General features: G+C 35.6%; 1 protein-coding gene across 4 annotated transcripts in view; it reads left to right on the forward strand.

Moving 5' to 3' along the window:
• UBE3A (ubiquitin protein ligase E3A) overlaps positions 1-19,521 on the forward strand; it is a 100,061-nt gene that overhangs the window by 10,596 nt on the left and 69,944 nt on the right. The window contains exons 2-3 of one of the 4 annotated variants that reach the window (XM_077768038.1): positions 15,245-15,308; positions 17,467-17,586. The exons of 1 other annotated variant lie outside the window; for it this stretch is intronic. In XM_077768038.1, coding sequence (XP_077624164.1) covers positions 17,567-17,586 — 20 coding nt within the window. In that variant the 5' untranslated portion in view covers positions 15,245-15,308; positions 17,467-17,566. The remainder of the gene's footprint in view (positions 1-15,244; positions 15,309-17,466; positions 17,587-19,521) is intronic. 2 more of the 4 variants (XM_077768133.1, XM_077768066.1) reach the window with 2 other exon arrangements.

Raw genomic sequence — 19,521 nt, forward strand, 5'->3', positions numbered from 1 at the left:
CCACCAACTGAACCAGCCAGATGCTCCCCCCCCCCTTTTTTTAATGTATAATTTCAGGCATTTGTGCTGGGTGAATGAATGAATGTTCATGTATGATTGATCTAAAAATACTACTGCAGTTGGTAACTGCTCAAAAGAATATAATTAGGCCACTTTGAGTGATTTTACTAGATATTAGTAGAACATTAAACATCTTCAATTTTTGCTTTTTATGTCCTTCAACTATAGTCTTTAGAACAATTATCTTTTAACAGATGTAGTGTAGTTCACTTAAAATTATTTGTGGTAAGTGTTCTTAAAAGCACTTTTTTAAAAAAAAGTTATATATATATATTTTTTATTTATTTCTAGGAGAGAGAGAGAGACAGCGTGAGCAGGGGAGAGTCAGAGAGAGAGGGAGTCACAGACTCTGAAATAGGCTCCAGGCTCTGAGCTGTCAGTCAGCACAGAGCCCGACGCGGGCCTGGAACCCACGAACCGTGAGATCATGACCTAAGTGAAAGTCGGATGCTCAGCCGACTAAGCCACCCAGGCGCCCCTAAAAGCACTGTGAAGTTAAATTAGAAGCCAGTGGTCTTTTGTTATCCTTGAATCAGATTTTATGAGTTTATTTTTTTTAAGTTTATTGTATTTATTTTGAGAGAGAGTGAGAGTGAGAGCTCGTGCAGGCAGAGGAAGGGGTAGAGAGAGTGAGAGAGAGAATCCCAAGCAGGGTCTGCACTGTTAGCACAGAGCCCAATGGGGGGCTCTATCGTGAACTGTGAGATCGTGATTTGAGCTGAAATCAAGAGTCGCATGCTTAACCGACTAAGCCACCCAGGCACGCCAGATATTTATGAGTTTAAGTGCCACATTTGGTAGGTACATGAAATACAATAAATATGAAAGTATATGATCATGATTATTTCAAGGAAAACCCACCAACCTTTATTTGCTTCAGTATCTTGTACTCTACATCATTTTTTGTGTGTGTGTACATAAAACAGGCTGAAAGCTAGCATAATTCTAGGTTTAATTTTAGGTTAGACACTATGTACGATTGAACTCAAATGAACTAGTGCAGAAAAAACCTGGAGGAAAATTTCACAATACTAAGTCACTGGGACTGTGTGGCACATTTGATTCTATTTTCAAATCATAGATTTGTTGACCAGAATATGTGATTTATATTTAAAGCCAGGAAATTGAGATAAATCTGGTAATTTAGAATTTCTAAAAGATTTCCGTAGATGACTCTTCATCTACTCTTAACCCACATAATAAAGCACTTAAGTAAAGGTAACTTATTGGGGGGAAAATAGCATTTTAGTATTGGCCAATCATGAATATACATTTTGTAGTTATTCAGGTAGGTAAATAAGCATAATATATAATTTCTTAACTGTTCACAGAACCCAGAGGGAGGGGAAGGCTAAATGCCATTTTAGAGAGTTCAGTTCTTTTCCAGTACACAGGGATTGTGATACCAGAGTTTTACTCCTACCTACTCCTATATATAATAGATTATACAACCTATATTTGCAGTAATCTCAATTTCAAATATTGGATTAGGTTATTCTCATAAATCATAAAACCAAGAATTCTAACATTTCTGTATTTCTAGAGAGCCTCTTGTATTTCCTCATTGGTTGTCCCGTCGCCCCCTTAAATATCGGTGTGTAGAATTTTTGAGAGTGAGTCAATGCAGGTAGATAAGTGTATAGTTTTAAGTAAGTATAAAAATAAGTGAAAGTTTCTTCTTATTCTAAAACATAACAGCTGTTAAATGTAAGTGTGAAAACATAAAATTGCCTGGCGAATACCAAACAAATATACTTGTAAAATTATAGATACATGGAGTTTTTTCCTTTTTTGAGAGGTTTCTTTAAAAAAATCACACCATATATATAATTTCAAACTTTATTGAGATATAATTAATATACCATACATTTCGCCCTTTTAAAGCATATAATTCAGTTTTGTATGTAGTATATTTGGGTTTTAGTATATTCAGTTGTGCAACCACCAGCACTAATTTTAGAACCTTTTTATTATCCCAGAAATAAATTCTGTACCTGTTAGTAGTCATTCCCTATTCTCCTGTCTTCCAGCCTTTGGCAGCCACTAATCTCCTTTCTTTCTGTATGAATTTGCCTATTCTAAACATTTCATGTACATGGAATCATAAAATATATGCCCTTTAGTATATGGTTTCTTTTACATAGTATTGTATTTTCAGGATTCACTCACGTAGCATATAACGGCACTTCATTCTTTTTTTGTGTCTGAATAATATGCTGTGAACATATACGCTGTTTATTCAATTAGTTGATAACTATTTGGATTGTTTCTGCTTTTTGGCTATTATGAACCAAGTTGCCATGCACATTCATATACAAGCTTTTGTGTGGACATACGTATTCAGCTCTCTTCAGTGTATATTTAGAAGTGAAACTGCTAGGTCATAGGGTATTTGTGTTTAAAATTTTAAGTTGCCAAAATCCTCCAGAGTGGCTGAACCATTTTACAGTTGAATCAGCAGTATATGCAGGTTCTTTCTGATAGCACTACTTACATGCCAAAGTTCACTGTCTCTTTATTTTACTAATTTTTATGGGTGTGAAGGTATCTCTTAGTGGTTTTGATTTGCATTTGTTTAATGACTAATAATGATAGAAACATTTTATGTACTGATTGGCCCTCTTTGGAGAGGATCTACACAAATCCTTTGCTATTTTTTAATTGAGACTTTTTTTTTTTTGAGCTTCTGTTTTCTAGAGTGGGGGACTGGCAGAGAGAGGGAGAGGGAAAATCCCAAGCAGGCTCCGTGCTGTTAAGCTCAGAGCCCCATGTGGGGCTGGATCTCACAAAATGTGATTATCATGACCTGAGCCGAAATCAGGAGTCAGCCTCTTAACTGACTGAGCCACCCAGGTGCCCCTTGTTGGGTTTTAAGCATTCTTTATGTTTTGGATGCAAGTCTCATATCAGATAGATGATTTTCAAATATTTCTCCAGATTCTGTAGGTTTTCTTTCGCTTTCATGATTGTTCCCTTGAAAAACCCGAGTTTTAAAATTTAGTGAAGTCCAATTTATGAATTTTAATTTGTTGTCTTTGGTGTTGTTATTTATTATTTAAGAAACTATTGCCTAATCTAAAAGTTACAAATATTTATGCCTATTTTCTTCTAAGAGTTTTGTAATTTTAGCTCTATATTTAAGTCTATCATCTGTTTTGAGTTAATTTTTTGCACATGGTTTTGTTTAGATTTAAATCTGGATTGCATGTCCTTGGATATTGTGTACAAATATTTACCTTACTTTTTTCCACTTGGGTAGACAATTCTCTAGATCTTTTCTTCACAGATTTAAAATGGTACCTTTTTGGGGTGCCTAGGTGGCTCAGTCGGTTAAGCGTCCAACTTTGGCTCAGTCATGATCTCACGGTTCGTGGGTTTGAGCCCCACATTGGGCTCTGTGCTGACAGTTAGCTCAGAGCCTGGAGCCTGTTTCAGATTCTGTATCTCTCTCTCTCTCTCTGAGCCCCCCTTGCTCATGCTGTCTCTCTCTCAGAAATAAATAAAAAGAATTAAAAAAAATTTTTTTAAATGTCACCTTTTTATATATTGTTTTCATAAACTAAAAAAATAAAGTTTATTGAAGTATAATTTATATCCAGTAAAGTATACCCATTTTTTAAATGTACAGTTTGATGTATTCTGGTGCATATATATCTTATAACTGCTACCACAGTTAAGAACTGGAACATATGAATTACTCCCCAAAAATGTTCCTTTGTAGTAGTCATTTCTCCCTCTTGGCTCCAGGAAACCACTGTTCTGCATATTAGTTTTGCCTCTTTTAGAATTGCATATAAGTGGAAGCAAATATTTGAGATCTCTCCACTTTGTATTTATCACTTTTTTTTTTTTTTTTACAGTATGGCTATATCAGTTTGCTTATTCTTTTTTTTTTTTGTGAACATTTAGATATTTTCCAGCATTAGAATGTTGTGAATAAAGGTACACTTTGTGTGTCTTTGTGTGAACATATTTTCATTTCCCCAGGGTAAAATCTTAAATTGGAATTACTAGATCACGTGACAGGTTTATGTTCAGACTTATAAGGAATTATTTTCCAAATTGTTCTTTGCATTTAGCATTTGATATTCTCAAATTTCAGACGGGTGTGTGGTGGTGTCATATTGTTTCTTTTTTTCATAGTAAAATATACATAAAATAAAGTTCATCACTTTAACCATTTTTAAGTGTACAGTTCAGTGGCATAAAGTACATTCATGTTGTTGTGCAGTCATCACTCTTACTCTGAAACTATTTCATTGTCCTAAACTCAGATTCTGTATACAAAACAGTAACACTCCCCTGCTTCTGTTATCTTCTCCTTCCCTCCAGCCTTCAGTGACCACCATTCTACTTTCTTTTTTTTTTTTAATTTTTAATGTTTTATTTATTTCTAGGAGAGAGAGAGAGAGAGACAGAGACAGCATGAGCAGGGGAGAGTCAGAGAGAGAGGGAGTCCACAGACTGAAACACGCTCTAGGCTCTGAGCTGGCAGTCAGCACAGAGCCCGATGTGGGGCTCGAATCCACAAACCGCGAGATCATGACCTAAACGAAAGTCGGATGCTTAACCGACTAAGCCACCCAGGCGCCCCTCTACTTTCTATCTTTAAGAATTTGACTATTCTAGCTACTTATGTCAAGTGTAATCATACAATATCTGCCCTTTTGCTTTCGGCTTGTATCACTTAATGTGATCTATTCAAGGCTCACTCATGTTATAGCATGTATCAGATAGTATTTCATTGTATGTAAAAATACCACATTTTGTTCAACCATTCATTCTGTGGACACTTGGGTTGCTTCCTCCTTTTGGCTGTTACGAATACTGCTGCTGTGAATATGGGTGTACAAATATTTCTTCAAGTCCTTGCTTTCAGTTCTTGGTGTTTTTAGTTCTTAGGTATATACTGAGGAATGATATTGTTGGATCATGTGGTAATTGATAATATTTTTGAGGAACCAACATACATTTTCCACAGTGGCTGTACCCATTTTACATTCCTACCAGCAATCACAAAGTTCCAGTTTCTCTACATCTTTACTAATTCTTGTTATCTTGTTATTTTTAAAAAATAATTTTCATACTCAAGTGATTTGAAGTGTCATGGTTTTTACATTTGCCTGATGATGAATGATTTTGAGATTTTGTATGTTTATTGGCCACATATGTATCTTTGTGAGTATCCAAATACTTTGGTCATTCTTTTCAGGATACAAATTCTTTATTAGATATATGTATTTCCTCTGTGCCATTACTGATTTTTTTGTTAATAATTTTATTAATTACCAAGAGAGGAAGAAAGTATAATTGTGAACCTGCCATCTTTTCTTCCAGGTCTGTCCATTTTTGCCTCACGCATTTTGAATCTCTGCTGTTAGGTGAGGACTGCTAGGTCTCTTTCATGAATTGATTCTTCACTGTTTTGAAATTTCTCTGTGTTTCTCTGCTAATGTTCCTTCTCCTGAAGTCTACTTTATCTAGTATTAGTAGAACCACTCTTCCTTTGTTTTGATTCATGTTTGCATATTATATCTTTTGCAACTTCTTTGTCATTATGTATAATGCTTTTTAAATAGTTACAGTTGCATCTTGCTTTTTGATTGATTTTTTTTGCAGTTTCTTGCTTTCTTAGTGTTCACTCCATTTACATTTATTATAATTATATGGTTGGGTTTAAGACTAAAGTTACTATTTGTTTTCTCTTTGTCCCAACTATACTTTTATTTTTCCCTTTCCTGTTTTCTTTTGGATTGAGCGTTTCTATAGAAGTCTGTTTGATTTCACTATTAGCTTATACCTTATTCCTCCACCCCAGTGGTTGTGCTAATACTTTCAATATGTCCCTTATTATATTTTATATTTCTGCCTTCAGAAATATACCTCTTAAGAAAATATTGTGAGAATTCTAGTACAGATTAAGTTTGTTTACCTTTTATCATCCTTTTTGGTATTGTAGTCTTATATTTCACTTCTATATAATTTATAAACTCCACAGTCTTATTTGTACTTATTTCTTTAAACAGCCAGTTGTTTTGTAAAGAACTTTTAAATTTTAAATTTAAACTTAAGTTTAAGCCTAGTTATTAAACCAAATTTATCAACAGTTTCTTATATTTATGCTCATGTTTACATTTTCATTTTTCTTTGTGTAGATTTCTTTATGTAGACCCAGGTTCCTATCTTGTGTTATATTCCTTCTACTTAAAGAATTTAAAGTATTTTGAAGTGCAAGTCTGTTGGCCAAAAAAATCTTTTAGTTTCTATTTGTATGAAAATGCTTCTGTTTCACTTTTATTATTTTATTAGGAAAATATTTAAACTGAACAGATATGAAATATAAATGTAATTCCACACTTAACATTTTGCTTTGATCCAATCTATCTGTTAACTTGTCTTATTTTTTTGATGCTCTTCAAAGTAAGTTGCAGTTATTTGTATTCCTCATCCTTAACTTCATTCAACATGTATATTGTCAACTAAAAGTTAGTAATTTAGTATTAACTAAATTTAGCAGATTGAATTTAGCTGAATTTAGTATATTGTTCCAGTTATCTTTTTCTTTTTATTTTTTTAAGTTTGTTCATTTATTTATTTTGGGGAGAGAGAGAGCGCCAGGAGGGGAGGGGCAGAGAGAAAAGGAGAGAGAGAATACCAAGCAGGCTCTGTACTGGCAGCATGGAGCCTGATGCAGGGTTCAGACTCACAAACTGTGAGATCATGACCTGAGCTGAAACGAAGAGTTGGACTCTAAACCAACTGAGTCACCCAGGCCCCCTTCCACTTACCTATTTCTGTGTAACAAATCACCTGTAAACATCAGCATTTAGTTTACTTATAAATTTGTACTTTGGGCAGAGATTGGCAAGCATAGCTTGTCTTGGCTTCAAACATGTAGGTTGGAATGGTTTAATGACACGGGTAACTTGATCATTGGAGGCTGGAATCATCTGAATAATTGCTAACATATCCGGAGATCGATGCTGGCTGTCAGTTATGACTTCATCTAGAGCTCAGGTCTAGAATACTTACATGTCACCTTATGTGGTTGTTGGGCTTCCTTGCCAAGTGGCTGACTTACTCAATATATGGTGGCTAAATTCTAAGAGTATATCAAAAGAGCAAGGCAGGAGTACATGGCATTTTTATGACCTAGCCTTAAAAGACACAGAGCATCATACTCTCTTGATTGAAAGAATTACAGAGGCCACTCAAATTCAACAAGGGATCTACACTTCACCACCTGATGGCAGAGTGCCAGTGTTACCTTTTAAGAGCATTTATGATGTGTTGTATTGTGGTGGTTATCTTTGGAAAATAAAAATCTGCTACGTATACCATTCCATGAATTTTGACAGATACATACACCTTTGCAACACAAAGTCCTATCAAGTTACAGAACCTATCCCGTTCCTAGTCAGTGCCTGTCCCCACATCATTCCTCCAAATCAACCATTGTTGTGATTACTTCCATCCTGGATTAGTTTAGCTTGCTTTAGGATTTCATATGAATAGTATCAGTATTTATTTGTATGAGGTTTATTTTACTTGGCATAATATTTTTGAGATTCATCTATATTGCTGCATGTATCAGTTTGTAACTTCATTCTTACACTGTTTTCAGTTCCTAGCTGTTATGAATAAAGCTTCATTGAACAATTATATGAAATTCTGTGTGGATATATTTATCTTTTTTTCTTGGTTAAATGCTTAGGAATGTGATTATGGGTTATAGGGTAGTTATAATACCAGGTCTTTCCCCCAAATCAGTTTTGTTTCGTTTTACACTCCTACCTACAGCATATGAAATTTCCAGTTACCTATGTCCTTGGCAACATTTACAGCTGTTAGTCCTTTTGATGTAGCCATTCTGGTAGATGTATAGTAGTTTCTCTTCATATTTGGAAGGATATTTTCATGATACATAATTCTGGATTGACGTGTTTCTCTTTGAGCCTTTGTTTCTGATGAGAAGTCTGTAGTTCCGCTTCTCTTTTTTCTCCTCTGTACATAATGTCTTTTCTCTCTGGCCCCTTTTTTAAGATTTTTCTCTTTTTAAATTTTTTTTTAATGTTTTATTTCTGAGAGAGAGAGACACACACACACAGCATGAGCAGGGGAGCATCAGAGAGAGAGAGGGAGACACAGAATACAGAGCAGGCTCCAGGCTCTGAGCTAGCGGTCAGCACAGAGCCCGACGTGGGGGTTGAACCCACGAACTGTGAGACCATGACCGCAGCCGAAGTCAGATGCTCAGCTGACTGAGCCACCCAGGAGCCCCAAGATTTTCTCTATATCACTGGTTTCCTTTGTGACTATCTTGCTTGGGATTTGTTGAAATTTTCTTTTTTTGATGTTTTTTTTGGTCTGGGCATTTATGTTTTCATCACATTTGAAGAAATTATCAGCTATTATTTCTTTTTTGTATTTTTATTCTTTATTAATTATTATTTTTAGGTTTGTTTATTTTGAGAGAGGGAGAGAGAGAATCCCAAGCAGGCTCTGTGAGTGTGGGGCTCATTGCAGTGCTTGATCCTGCAAACTGTGAGATCATGACCTGAGCCAAAATCAAGAGTCGGGGACGTTTAACTGACTAAGCCACCGAAGCGCCCCTCTTCTTTGTATTTTTATTATTTACTTATTTATTTTTTTTAAATGTTTTTTATTTTATTTCTAGGAGAGAGAGAGAGAGACAGTGTGAGCAGGGGAGGGTCAGAGAGAGAGGGAATCACAGACTGAAACAGGCTCCAGGCTCTGAGCTGGCAGTCAGCACAGAGCCCGACGCGGGGCTCTAACCCACGAACCGCGAGATCATGACCTAAGTGAAAGTCGGACGCTTAACCAACTAAGCCACCAGGCGCCCCAACTTCTTTGTATTTTTAAAATAACTTCTCTTCCTCTTTTTCCTGGGACTCCAGTTACAGGTGTGTTAGACCATTTGATACTGTTTTCAGGTCAGAAATTTTAGTTTCTAAAATTTCCAATTGATTTGTTTTTGTGTTTTCCATATTTATATTCATGTGGCCTTTGAATTTTTGAGTCTATTTATAATAGTATTTGAGAGTCTTTACCTACTGGTTCAATCAGTTCTTTCATTCCAGGGTCCATTGACTGGTTTTTCTGTAGATTCTAGGTCATATTTTCCTTTCGCATACTAATTTCTTATTGGATGCTGGACATTGTAATAATCTATTGTTGAGGGACTGGATTTTGTGTCTTTTATTTTTTTAACTAAAAAATTTTTTTTAATGTTTCTTTATTTTTGAGAGAGAGAGAGAGAGAGAGCAGGAGAGGGGCTGAGAGAGAGGGAGACACAGAATGGAAAGCAGGCTCAGGCTCTGAGCTGTCGGCACAGAGCCTGATGCAGGGCTAAAACTCACGAACCGCAGATCATGACCTGAGCTGAAGCCGGACGCTTAACTGAGTGGGCCACCCAGGTGTCCCTAAAATAAACTTTAAAAAAAGTTTATTTATTTTGAGAGAGAAGGATAAAGAATCCCAAGAAGCCTCCACTCTGTCGATGCAGAGCCAGATGCAGGGCTTGATCCCACGAACTGGGATATCATGACCTAAGTTGAAACCAAGAATCAGACGCTTAACTGACTGAGCCACCCAGGTGCCCCTAAATTACTCTTTTGATTGAAATACAATATACAGACAGAAAAGTGCACGTAAAATGTACACATAGCTTATTGACCTTTCATATGTTTAGCCAGAATTCAGATCAAGAAATGACAGCAGCAGCTTCTCTGAAACCCCTTATACTTTTCATTACCTTCTCTCCTTTCCCAGAAGGAACTACCATCTTGACTTAGAATAGAATAGACTAGATTTGCTTGTTTTTATGCTTTATATAGTTAGAATCTATCACACTAGTTAGTTGTGTCTTGCTTCTCTTCCTTAACATATTTTTGGGATTCATCCACATTGCTTATTGTGTCGTTGGTAGTTGATAATAGTTGTTTATAGTATTCTAGTTTAGGGATATGCCATGGTTTATTCATCTTGCTGTTGATGGACCGATAATTCAGTCACTTTTAGTTTGGGACTACTAAGAGTATTGCTACTCTACACATTCCACTAAATACATGCTCATTTGTTTGTATACTTGGGAGGAGAATTTTTAAGTCCTAGAGTATGCCTATATTTAGTTTTAGTAAACACTCCAATTTTTTTAAGAGTTGTACTGATTTTAATTATACTGTTTACTATCTTATGGTTTAATCTCCGGTAAAACAAATTTCTTGGGAAAACAAGACATTCTTCTATTAGAAAATGGGATTTTCTTGGTTATTTTGGTATGTTTGGTCTTCAACATTTTTATTAAATTGGCAGTGGATTAAATTTGCATTGATTGGGAAGAAATGATACTCTTTGTTTATACATGAATTCCATTTGGAACTAGTGCAAAATTCTTCCTCAAGCAGTGGATCCTGATTTTTTTTTTTTTTTTGGCAGAAAGGAGGTATGGTGTCAAGAGAACACAGTTTCCATTACTGTGTAAATAAAAATATGGATAAGCTGAGTCCTACCATGAGCAAGTTTAAAAGTACAGGCACTGACAAATGTACATAGATAGCTATAATTTAAGGTAGAAAATAATAAATATAAGATAGAAATTAAAAAGTTACTTAAAATGGTATTAGAAAGATGTAGTAAGACCCAAAAACAGTGGCCATTTACAGAAGAGCTTAGAGAACCCTATGAGATACAACCTTTAGAATGAAAAGTTTTTAACAGGGTATGGTAGATTGCTGGGGGATGGAGGTTATTAGTTAGCAAAGGATAGGGAAGTATTTCTGAGTGAAATGCCCTGAGAAATAAAAACGTGGAAGTCAGAAATAAAGATGGTCACTATGTAATAACCAGTAATCCAGTGATGGGACTAGATAATCAGGTACCTGGTAATTATATAGTGCGCAGTAAGTGTTGTATGAATGGATAAGTGGAGTTTGAAATTTATTCTGTAGGCTTTGGGAAAGCATTGAATATTTTGAGCTTCAGAGTGATATAGTCAGTGTTGGGGTTTTAGCAAGATATTCTAGCAGAGGGACTAAAAGATAAAGGCAAATGGGATGAAGTAATGAGTGTCTGTACTCTTGATATGCAGGGGGCAAAAAAGAAAACGAGATATTACAAAGATAGAGTTTATACAATTTGTTCATAAGTTAGAAATGTGGTACACAGGAATGAGCATTGTCTTTATAAACAGACAACTTGGTTTTCAGTCACAATCTTTTATTTAGTAGTAAAAGGACCTAAGGCAAGTCCTCTAACAGAAAACTTCCTCTTTTGTAAGATGATTATTCTGCGAACATCTTCAAGAACTAAAAGTATAAAAATGAATGATCCAGAGTCTGGACTGGCATATTTCGGTCAAATTTTATATAGTTTGATCTGAAATGTTTGGGAAATTTGGCTTTACTCTGAAAGCAACTAAAAGCCAGCAAAGGAAGAATTGGGGTAGTTTTGGAATATGGGGGATTTCTGATGTAGAAGTAGTAGCATTGGGTGAGCAGTTTGCTGTACTAGGAAAGAAGGAGCCTTCTTCTAAAGTTATTTTTAAAATATGACTCAGGGGCACCTGGGTGGCTCAGGCAGTTGTGTCTAACTTTGGCTCAGGTCATGATCTCATGGTTTGTGAGTTCGATCCCCACGTCAGGCTCTGTGCTAACAGCTCTGAGCCTGGAGCCTGCTTTGGAGTGTCTCCCTCCCCTTCTCATATTCCGTCTCTCTCAAGAATAAACATTTAAAAATTAATAATAAATATAACCCATAATTTTCCAATTTGGGAGACTGAGCTGATAGAACCACTATTACCTCATAGGGTTTTTCTTAATATTTGTGATAAATCTTGCTTATGCCTCAGAGCGTAGTTTATATGTCACTTCATGAAGAATGCCTTCCCTATTTTCCTAGATTGTCAGAACTCTGTATGCACTTACCACATCCTGTGTTTCTCCTTTACAACACAATTATGCATTGCAATTACATTATTTATTGTGGTTTTTATTATTTGTGCCCATTTTGCCCGTCACATGAGGACAAGAGATTATGTCTAGTTTCTTTACCACTGTGTATCCACTTGATATGCACTCAAAATCTACACTTTTTTTTAATTGAGATATAAGTGATGTATAACATTGTATTAATTTCAGTTAATATACATTTTTTGAATGATTAAGAATTTGAAGGTTAACAAGTTTCAACCCACACAGTGGTTAGGCTTAATAAAATGAAAGGGAGAAAATAAAGAATGGCAGCAATTTTTTCATTCTGTAGCTAGAAGGACAGCAGGATTAGGCACGTTGGAGTGAGTTTTTGGGAAATAAGAGTTTAATTATACGCTAATGATACATTGGAGTGTACGTGTATCAGTGGTAATTGAGAGTAGCAGGCTTACAACTTGAGAGATAAAGACTCAAATATATAGAGTTAGGGATCCTAAGTATAGAGATGCTATAGAAATGGATGGCATTGCACAGGGAATTAATTTAGGTTAAGAAAAGGGGCTAGTGTAGGAAACTTGAAGAGTGACCAAGAATGAGGGATAGGAAGATGAACTAGTAGAAGACCTAGTTGCTGTCACAGGTAGAAGAATGTAGTTGGGTACAACATAATGGAAGCCAGTGGAGGTGAGGAGTACTGGTATGGAGCACTACAGAAACAAATGATTAGAGGCCATAGGATTTAGAATACACAGCAATGATGATCACTTCTATAAGAAAAATGTCAATAGGTAGAAGGTTTTGTATATAAGCAGTTGAAGTAATGGTTTTCAGGTCTTTCAAGCAGTTAAAGGGAGGAGTGTAAGGTACTCAGGGGTTAATGGAGGTGAGGGGATTATGTGGAGTGTACTATGTGAAAGCAGTATTTAAACATTCTGACAACAGAATGGATGAGGAAAGTCTTTAGTCAGTTGTGAAATTTATAAATTTACAAAGCTTAATTGTGTCAACAAGTAGCTTTACCCACACATTTTTTTTTTTTTTTAAATGTTTTATTTATTTCTAGGAGAGAGAGAGAGAGANGGTTGAACCCACGAACTGTGAGACCATGACCGCAGCCGAAGTCAGATGCTCAGCTGACTGAGCCACCCAGGAGCCCCAAGATTTTCTCTATATCACTGGTTTCCTTTGTGACTATCTTGCTTGGGATTTGTTGAAATTTTCTTTTTTTGATGTTTTTTTTGGTCTGGGCATTTATGTTTTCATCACATTTGAAGAAATTATCAGCTATTATTTCTTTTTTGTATTTTTATTCTTTATTAATTATTATTTTTAGGTTTGTTTATTTTGAGAGAGGGAGAGAGAGAATCCCAAGCAGGCTCTGTGAGTGTGGGGCTCATTGCAGTGCTTGATCCTGCAAACNCAAATTTAAGACATCATAACCATGGTTGAAAGGAGAAGAGAAGTGGTGAGGGAACCCAACAAAAAATGATAGAAAAGGTAGTCTGTGAAGGTTTGAAGTGAAGGAAATAGGCTATTGAAGAGGAGATGAAGGACATAACAAATGTAGTAATAATATATAGACTTGTATACATGTGTTGTTCATATATTGAGTGTGAGAACAGATGGACCATTTTAGGAATAAATGAAAATATTAGAGGGGCAGATGAATGTAGATGGATAAAGGGTAGATTGCATTTTTATTCTTAGATTATTAGACTGGGCTTTCTGTTGGAGAGGGACACAGATATAAATAAAATAAACGCACTAGGTCTGGTATTAGGGTACTAATGGTTAAATTTGCAAAAAGACTGTCATTTCTGGTGCTTACAGTTTCTCTTATCCTGTATCACTCTAGATTTGGTATATTTCCCTATGATTGTGTATTTCCAATCTTCTAAAGCACGGTATTTCAGATTGGGATCTGTGTATCACCTGAAATGTATGTTAAAAATACAGACTCATGCCCCTCCACTTTGTGCACTGAACACCGTCTGAAAGTAAATATCAAATATCCATTTTTTACGGATTTCCCCAGTGTATTCTATTGTTGAATAGATTGAGACTTGGTTCTCTAAGGTCTTAAAACTTAGTTAATAAAAAACATATTTATATGCCATGTATTCATTTTTTTTAATCATCAGCCTATAACACTGGGTGTCTTTTTAAAATTTTAAGTATATTTATTTTATTTTGAGAGAGAGAGAGCACAAGTGAGCAGGGGAGGGGCAGAGAGAGGGAGAGAGAATCCCAATAAGCCCCTGGGCTGACATCAAGTAGCCCCATGGGGGGCTTGATCCCACAAACTGAGATGATGACCTCAGCCAAAATCATTGGATGATTAACTGAATGAGTCACCCTGGCCTGCCCCATCCTCAGCCCCCTGTGGGTTTCCTAATTAATCTTTGGTAGTTGGTTTCTTCATATATGGTCAAAGGAATGATTTAAAAGACTGCAGTTCTTATTCTACTGAGAAATGCCAATGAGTTAAGAATTTACAGTGGTTATTTGGGTGCATGTTTTAAGCTCAGAATTTTTTTTTTTTGATGGGGTCAGGTTATTTTGTCTTTTTTTTGGAGGAGTTAAGTTTTGATAGACATGTTTGATTTAAGAAATAATCATTGCTCCCATGTATTGAGCTCCTTTTTTTGTGCCAGGTAGCATTGTCCTATATACTTAATAAAAACATTTTTTTTTTAAAACTCACAACAACCTGATGCCTGAGACTCAGATATGAAAGAAGCTGTCCAAGTCTGCAAGTCTAGGAGGTAGTAGACAGATGTTGGTAAATGTACCTAACAGAGCTACATATTATGAGCATCTGCTATGTTAGGTACATTTACTTACAGCTAAATTGCTATAGGTATCTGAAGGAATCAGAGGCATATAGTCAAACAGTTTTCATGTATTCAGCCCTTTTGGAGGGAGGGAAGAATAAAGAAAATGGCAAGCTCTAAGCTCTGTGGATGAATATTGGAATCATGGCCCTGCAGCTGAAAGCACTCAGGCAACAGGGCCTGTCTAACTACCCTTGCATGCATCCTGGCAATAGCATTAAGGATTGCACTTAAAATATGACTCATTAAGTCATATAATATTAAGGCAATAGCACTTGTTTCTTGGTATGTTTTTGGATATTCGTAAATATTACAAAAAGTGAACTTGGGGGAAATTTTTTTTTTTTTTAGTTTATCCAGTTGTGTGAAAAGAATTGAGTGAGGTGTTTTGTATTTTAGGTTAAAAATCTGTAAGAACCTGATTTTAGAAATCACCAGCTCTTCAGAAGTTTGGCGAAATATGGTATGTTTCTGTTTTATTTTTTGAAATTCAAAATTGCATGCATATCTTAATGTCATAGTTAGAATAAGGACAAACATGTTCAGCAAATTTGACTGCCCGCCATTTTTAAAGCATTGGGCTAGGTGCTAAATCACAATGCTACCAGGTAGACTATAAGGGACATAAGTGAGATTCTGAAAAAGTTAGAAGAGGTTATTATGCTGTGAGAAGTGAAATCTTATGCATGAGAAGATTGAAGGAGGCAGGTTTGGCTGTTAGGTTGTGAGTTAATAATAGCTTCCATTTGTTAAGCTCTTACTATGTGCCAGGCACTGTTTTGAGCAGTTTCATATTTTGGTTCATCCTCAGGACAGCCCTCTGAAACAGACACTACTATTATCTTAGTTCTCCCTATAGATGAAATGAGGCTCAGAATGGTTAAGGAACTTGCCCAAGAGTTGCCATCTAGTAAGTGACCAAACAAGGACCTGAATTCTAGATTGGCTCTGGATCCCATTTGTGCTCTCTTGAGCACTGGACCTCATATAAAAGGAGACCAGTAGAGAGAATTTGACTCAGTAATTTTCAAAATACACATACCTCTTTAATGAATTAATTTACCTCAGTTGATCACTCAAGAGGTTACCTTTCTCATTATTATGTTTACAGGTTGGAAAGTTAGACTTCTTTGGGTGTTCTAAATCAGAAGGAACTCGAGGGTTCTTCATTGTTCATGAAATGAACTCAACATTGTTCATTTCAGGGATGCCATTGCCTTTTTCTCATGTGACCTCAGGAAGTTCTAGGCTGTCATTAGAAGATAGGTGGCTATGATAGGGAAATCTGGGAAAATGGTTTATTTTTTCCAGAGAGTATAAGTCCCATATACTGGAGTCCTGTAAAGTTACTTGTATATACTAAGGTTAACCCTCACCCTTATCTGAATTTGAACCCCAAGTTCATAGGTTGCTGTAGAGGTATGGACTCAAGCATTGATATTTCAACTCTCAGCGTTCTCAGATACCTTACTATTTTATATTGGGTTCTGGGTCCATGCTGGTAACCGCCTTCTGAGGTTGTCTGTTGTCACTTTGGAGAGGTGTTTACTGTCAAGGGTATTTTTGTCTCCCTCTTAATTTTTTCATTTTTTTCTTAGTTCACTTTTTGGATTTGGCCTGGATATACAGTTTGGTAGGGAAATCAAATAGAGGAAAATTAGTTGCACAAGATGAGTTCTCAATACTGGGATATTTCAGATGTATGTCTTTGCCATAACTACATAGGATTAGGACACCTTATAAATTTGAACCATGACAATCAAGAAAGTTGAGGTAAGGCCAAATAAGTGGATCAAAAGATAATAGGTTGAGGGAGGAGAACATGTTTTTATATTTTGCCAGTCTCTTTCAAGGAATTGAATATTAGTGGATTTATGGCTGAGAAAGAATAGAACACTATTTCATGGAGTACACAAGGGGTTGGGGCTAATGTTATAAGATTACCCTATTTAAAAGAGTAAGTAGGTCTAGACTTTCGGGTGTGTATGTGTGTGTTTGTGTGTGTGTGTGTGTGTGTGTGTGTAACCATTAAGTATTTGGCTACAATGGAAAACTTCGTGACTGTTAGTCTCATTTAAACAGTTGCCATAATAGTGGGCTCTCAATCCATATTCAGAATCTTTTATATGCTGAAATTATGAAACTCTGTATAGTAAAAACTAAATCAAACCAAAAAATTCTAATCCTGGATAGAAGTCAGTAGATTTGAGTTTTAATCCTAGCTTTAGCACTAATTCTAAAATCTTGGGCAAGTCAATTAATCACTCTAAGTCTGCTTAATTTGTTTTTGTTTTTCTTAAATTCTTACTGTAGTATCTGCCCTAATTAGGTAGAGTCAAAAGTTGTCATGAGACTCAAACAAGATACTGTTGACCAAAATGCCCTGTAAACTGTAACACTCCGTAAAAGTACAAGAGATTATCACCACACTTTCTCAAGTGAAGAGATCATTTAAGGGAAAAATATAATGCTGGAAAATAGTCCTAAAAGCATTTCTGTAATTACTCTTCTGATGAATGTTGCATTGACACTTGATTTGAAGCTTTAAAGAATATTTTTTGAACAATGAATTGGATTTATATATTAAAGTGTTCTAACTAAAGATTTGTTTAATTTATTAGAGTTATTAAACCTACGCTCAGATCAAGTTAGCAGCTAGACTGGTGTGACAACCTGTTTTTAATCAGTGACTCAAAGCTGTGATCACCCTGATGTCACCGAATGGCCACAGCTTGTAAAAGGTAATTTTGAATGTTATTTTACAGCCTTTAAAAGGCTGTTATTGTAAAGTAAGATATGTGCTGTAAGAAATGAAGAAAATGTATAGTTGGCAGGAATAGTGCAAATAGTAGAGCTAAGTGTTAATGTGCTTCTCCATTTAAATATCCTTCCTAAAATATTTTCTGCTTCCTCCCCCCAGATCTATTTGTATAAGTAAATAAGAAAGCATTTCCCCCAAATTTCAAGTTTTTAAATAAACATGTTGTTATGAACATTATAAAAACTGTAAAAAAATTCTCAATGTGCATTTTAAAAGATGTGCCTTTTATGTGGTGAGAGTTTTAACTAAAATACTTCCCTAGGAATTTTTACAACTTCAGTAAAACTGGTATAATTTCCTCTCCAAGAGGATATTGTGGAGGTAAAAGGAGTGGCTTGCAGGCTGGACAATTATTCTTGGAAGTGAGCTTCCATTTCAATGTTCTAGCTTATGCAGCAGTATCTAGATTAGTAGGCATTTTTTGATTAGTTTTCTGTGATCCATATTAAGACTGAAAATTGAGACCCTCCAAGGTTTATTTTCTATTTTCTAATGGGACTGTATATTTTAAAATGTCTTTTCTGGTTTGTTGTTGTGACAAACTAGGTTAACTTAAGTCCGTACTTTTTCTTTTTTCTCCCCTTGGGTTATGTCCTGAGGATGTACTGGATCCCTACTTTCAAAAACTTGACAGTAATGAGTAAAGACACTTGAGTGACGAAAGTAAAGCTTGGAAACTAATGCTAGATCTTAGATGATTCATAGTTTTGAGAGTCACAATTTTAGTCCTCTAATTTTAGGATTTTTTTTGGTAAATTATTTAGAATATTACAGAAATATAAGCATAATGACTAGATGTTTATTCAAACATGTACTGTTACTTGTTACTTATTGCAAGAAAAGTGTTTACTAGTTTTGTGTACATTCACTTTTCTCTTAATTAAAAAAACCATTTCCATTTTGAGTAGAAAACAACTTGGGCTAACCATGTTTAAGAGAACTAGATCTGTTTTAGGGTAACACTCTTTCAATCCTTTCTTATTGTTTTGTTCTTCTGTTAGATTGAATTGGTTTAAATTACTTGCTTTGACTTATAAATGGTTTTTAGTAGCTTACTTGAATATATATTAACTATATAATAATTTGCTGACAGTTTGATGCTGATGTTTACGTACTCTTTTGTTTAGGGAACAGAGATTGGAAAACAGAGTATAGTTACCATCTGATAATGTATTTAACGTCTATCTCATTTCTCAAAACTTTGTACCAGTTATATATTGTGCTTCTAAGATTTGGATTTGTTTTCCTTCCTGCTTGTGTCTTACCTTTTTGCAGTAGTATTTTAATTTTCCTGTCATTGTGTCCTCATTTTTTCCCCTCTTTCTCTTTCCCTGTTAATTTTGAAAGTTTTGCCGCCTACATGTTTGAAAGCTTCTAATCTGCCTCTCTTCCCTTAGTGCCAGCAGGTTTATTTTTTGTTTTGCAAGCCTGCTCTGCCTCCTTACAGTATGACATCTGATGCTGGAGGGTCGCACTTTCAAAAATGAGTCAGCTGGTACATGGGGTTATCATCAGTTTTTAGCTCTTCTGTCTGAGACATACAAACAAGTTTGGAAGCAATCTTGGGGTACTTACCCACAAGGCTGGTGGAGACCAGGTGTGTCACAAAGGTGATTTGCTTGCTCCCTGGGGGAGAGGGTGGAGTGAAATTTTTGCATTTGTGTCAGTGCCAAGTCACTGCCACCTCCAGCATGCCCCAATTTTTAGTTCTAATATAACTTTGTGCAAAATTGAAAAATGTAAATATACTGCAAAGAGGAGCTAAAATATTTGAGCTGCTGGAGTCTTTTTTTTTTTTTTTTTTTTTTTTTTTTTTTTTTTTTTTTTTTTTTTTTTTTTTGGTCTTAAATGAGCT

Source organism: Crocuta crocuta, unplaced genomic scaffold (genome assembly GCF_008692635.1).
Source record: "Crocuta crocuta isolate KB4526 unplaced genomic scaffold, BGI_CrCroc_1.0 scaffold493, whole genome shotgun sequence".
Lineage (NCBI taxonomy): Eukaryota > Metazoa > Chordata > Mammalia > Carnivora > Hyaenidae > Crocuta > Crocuta crocuta.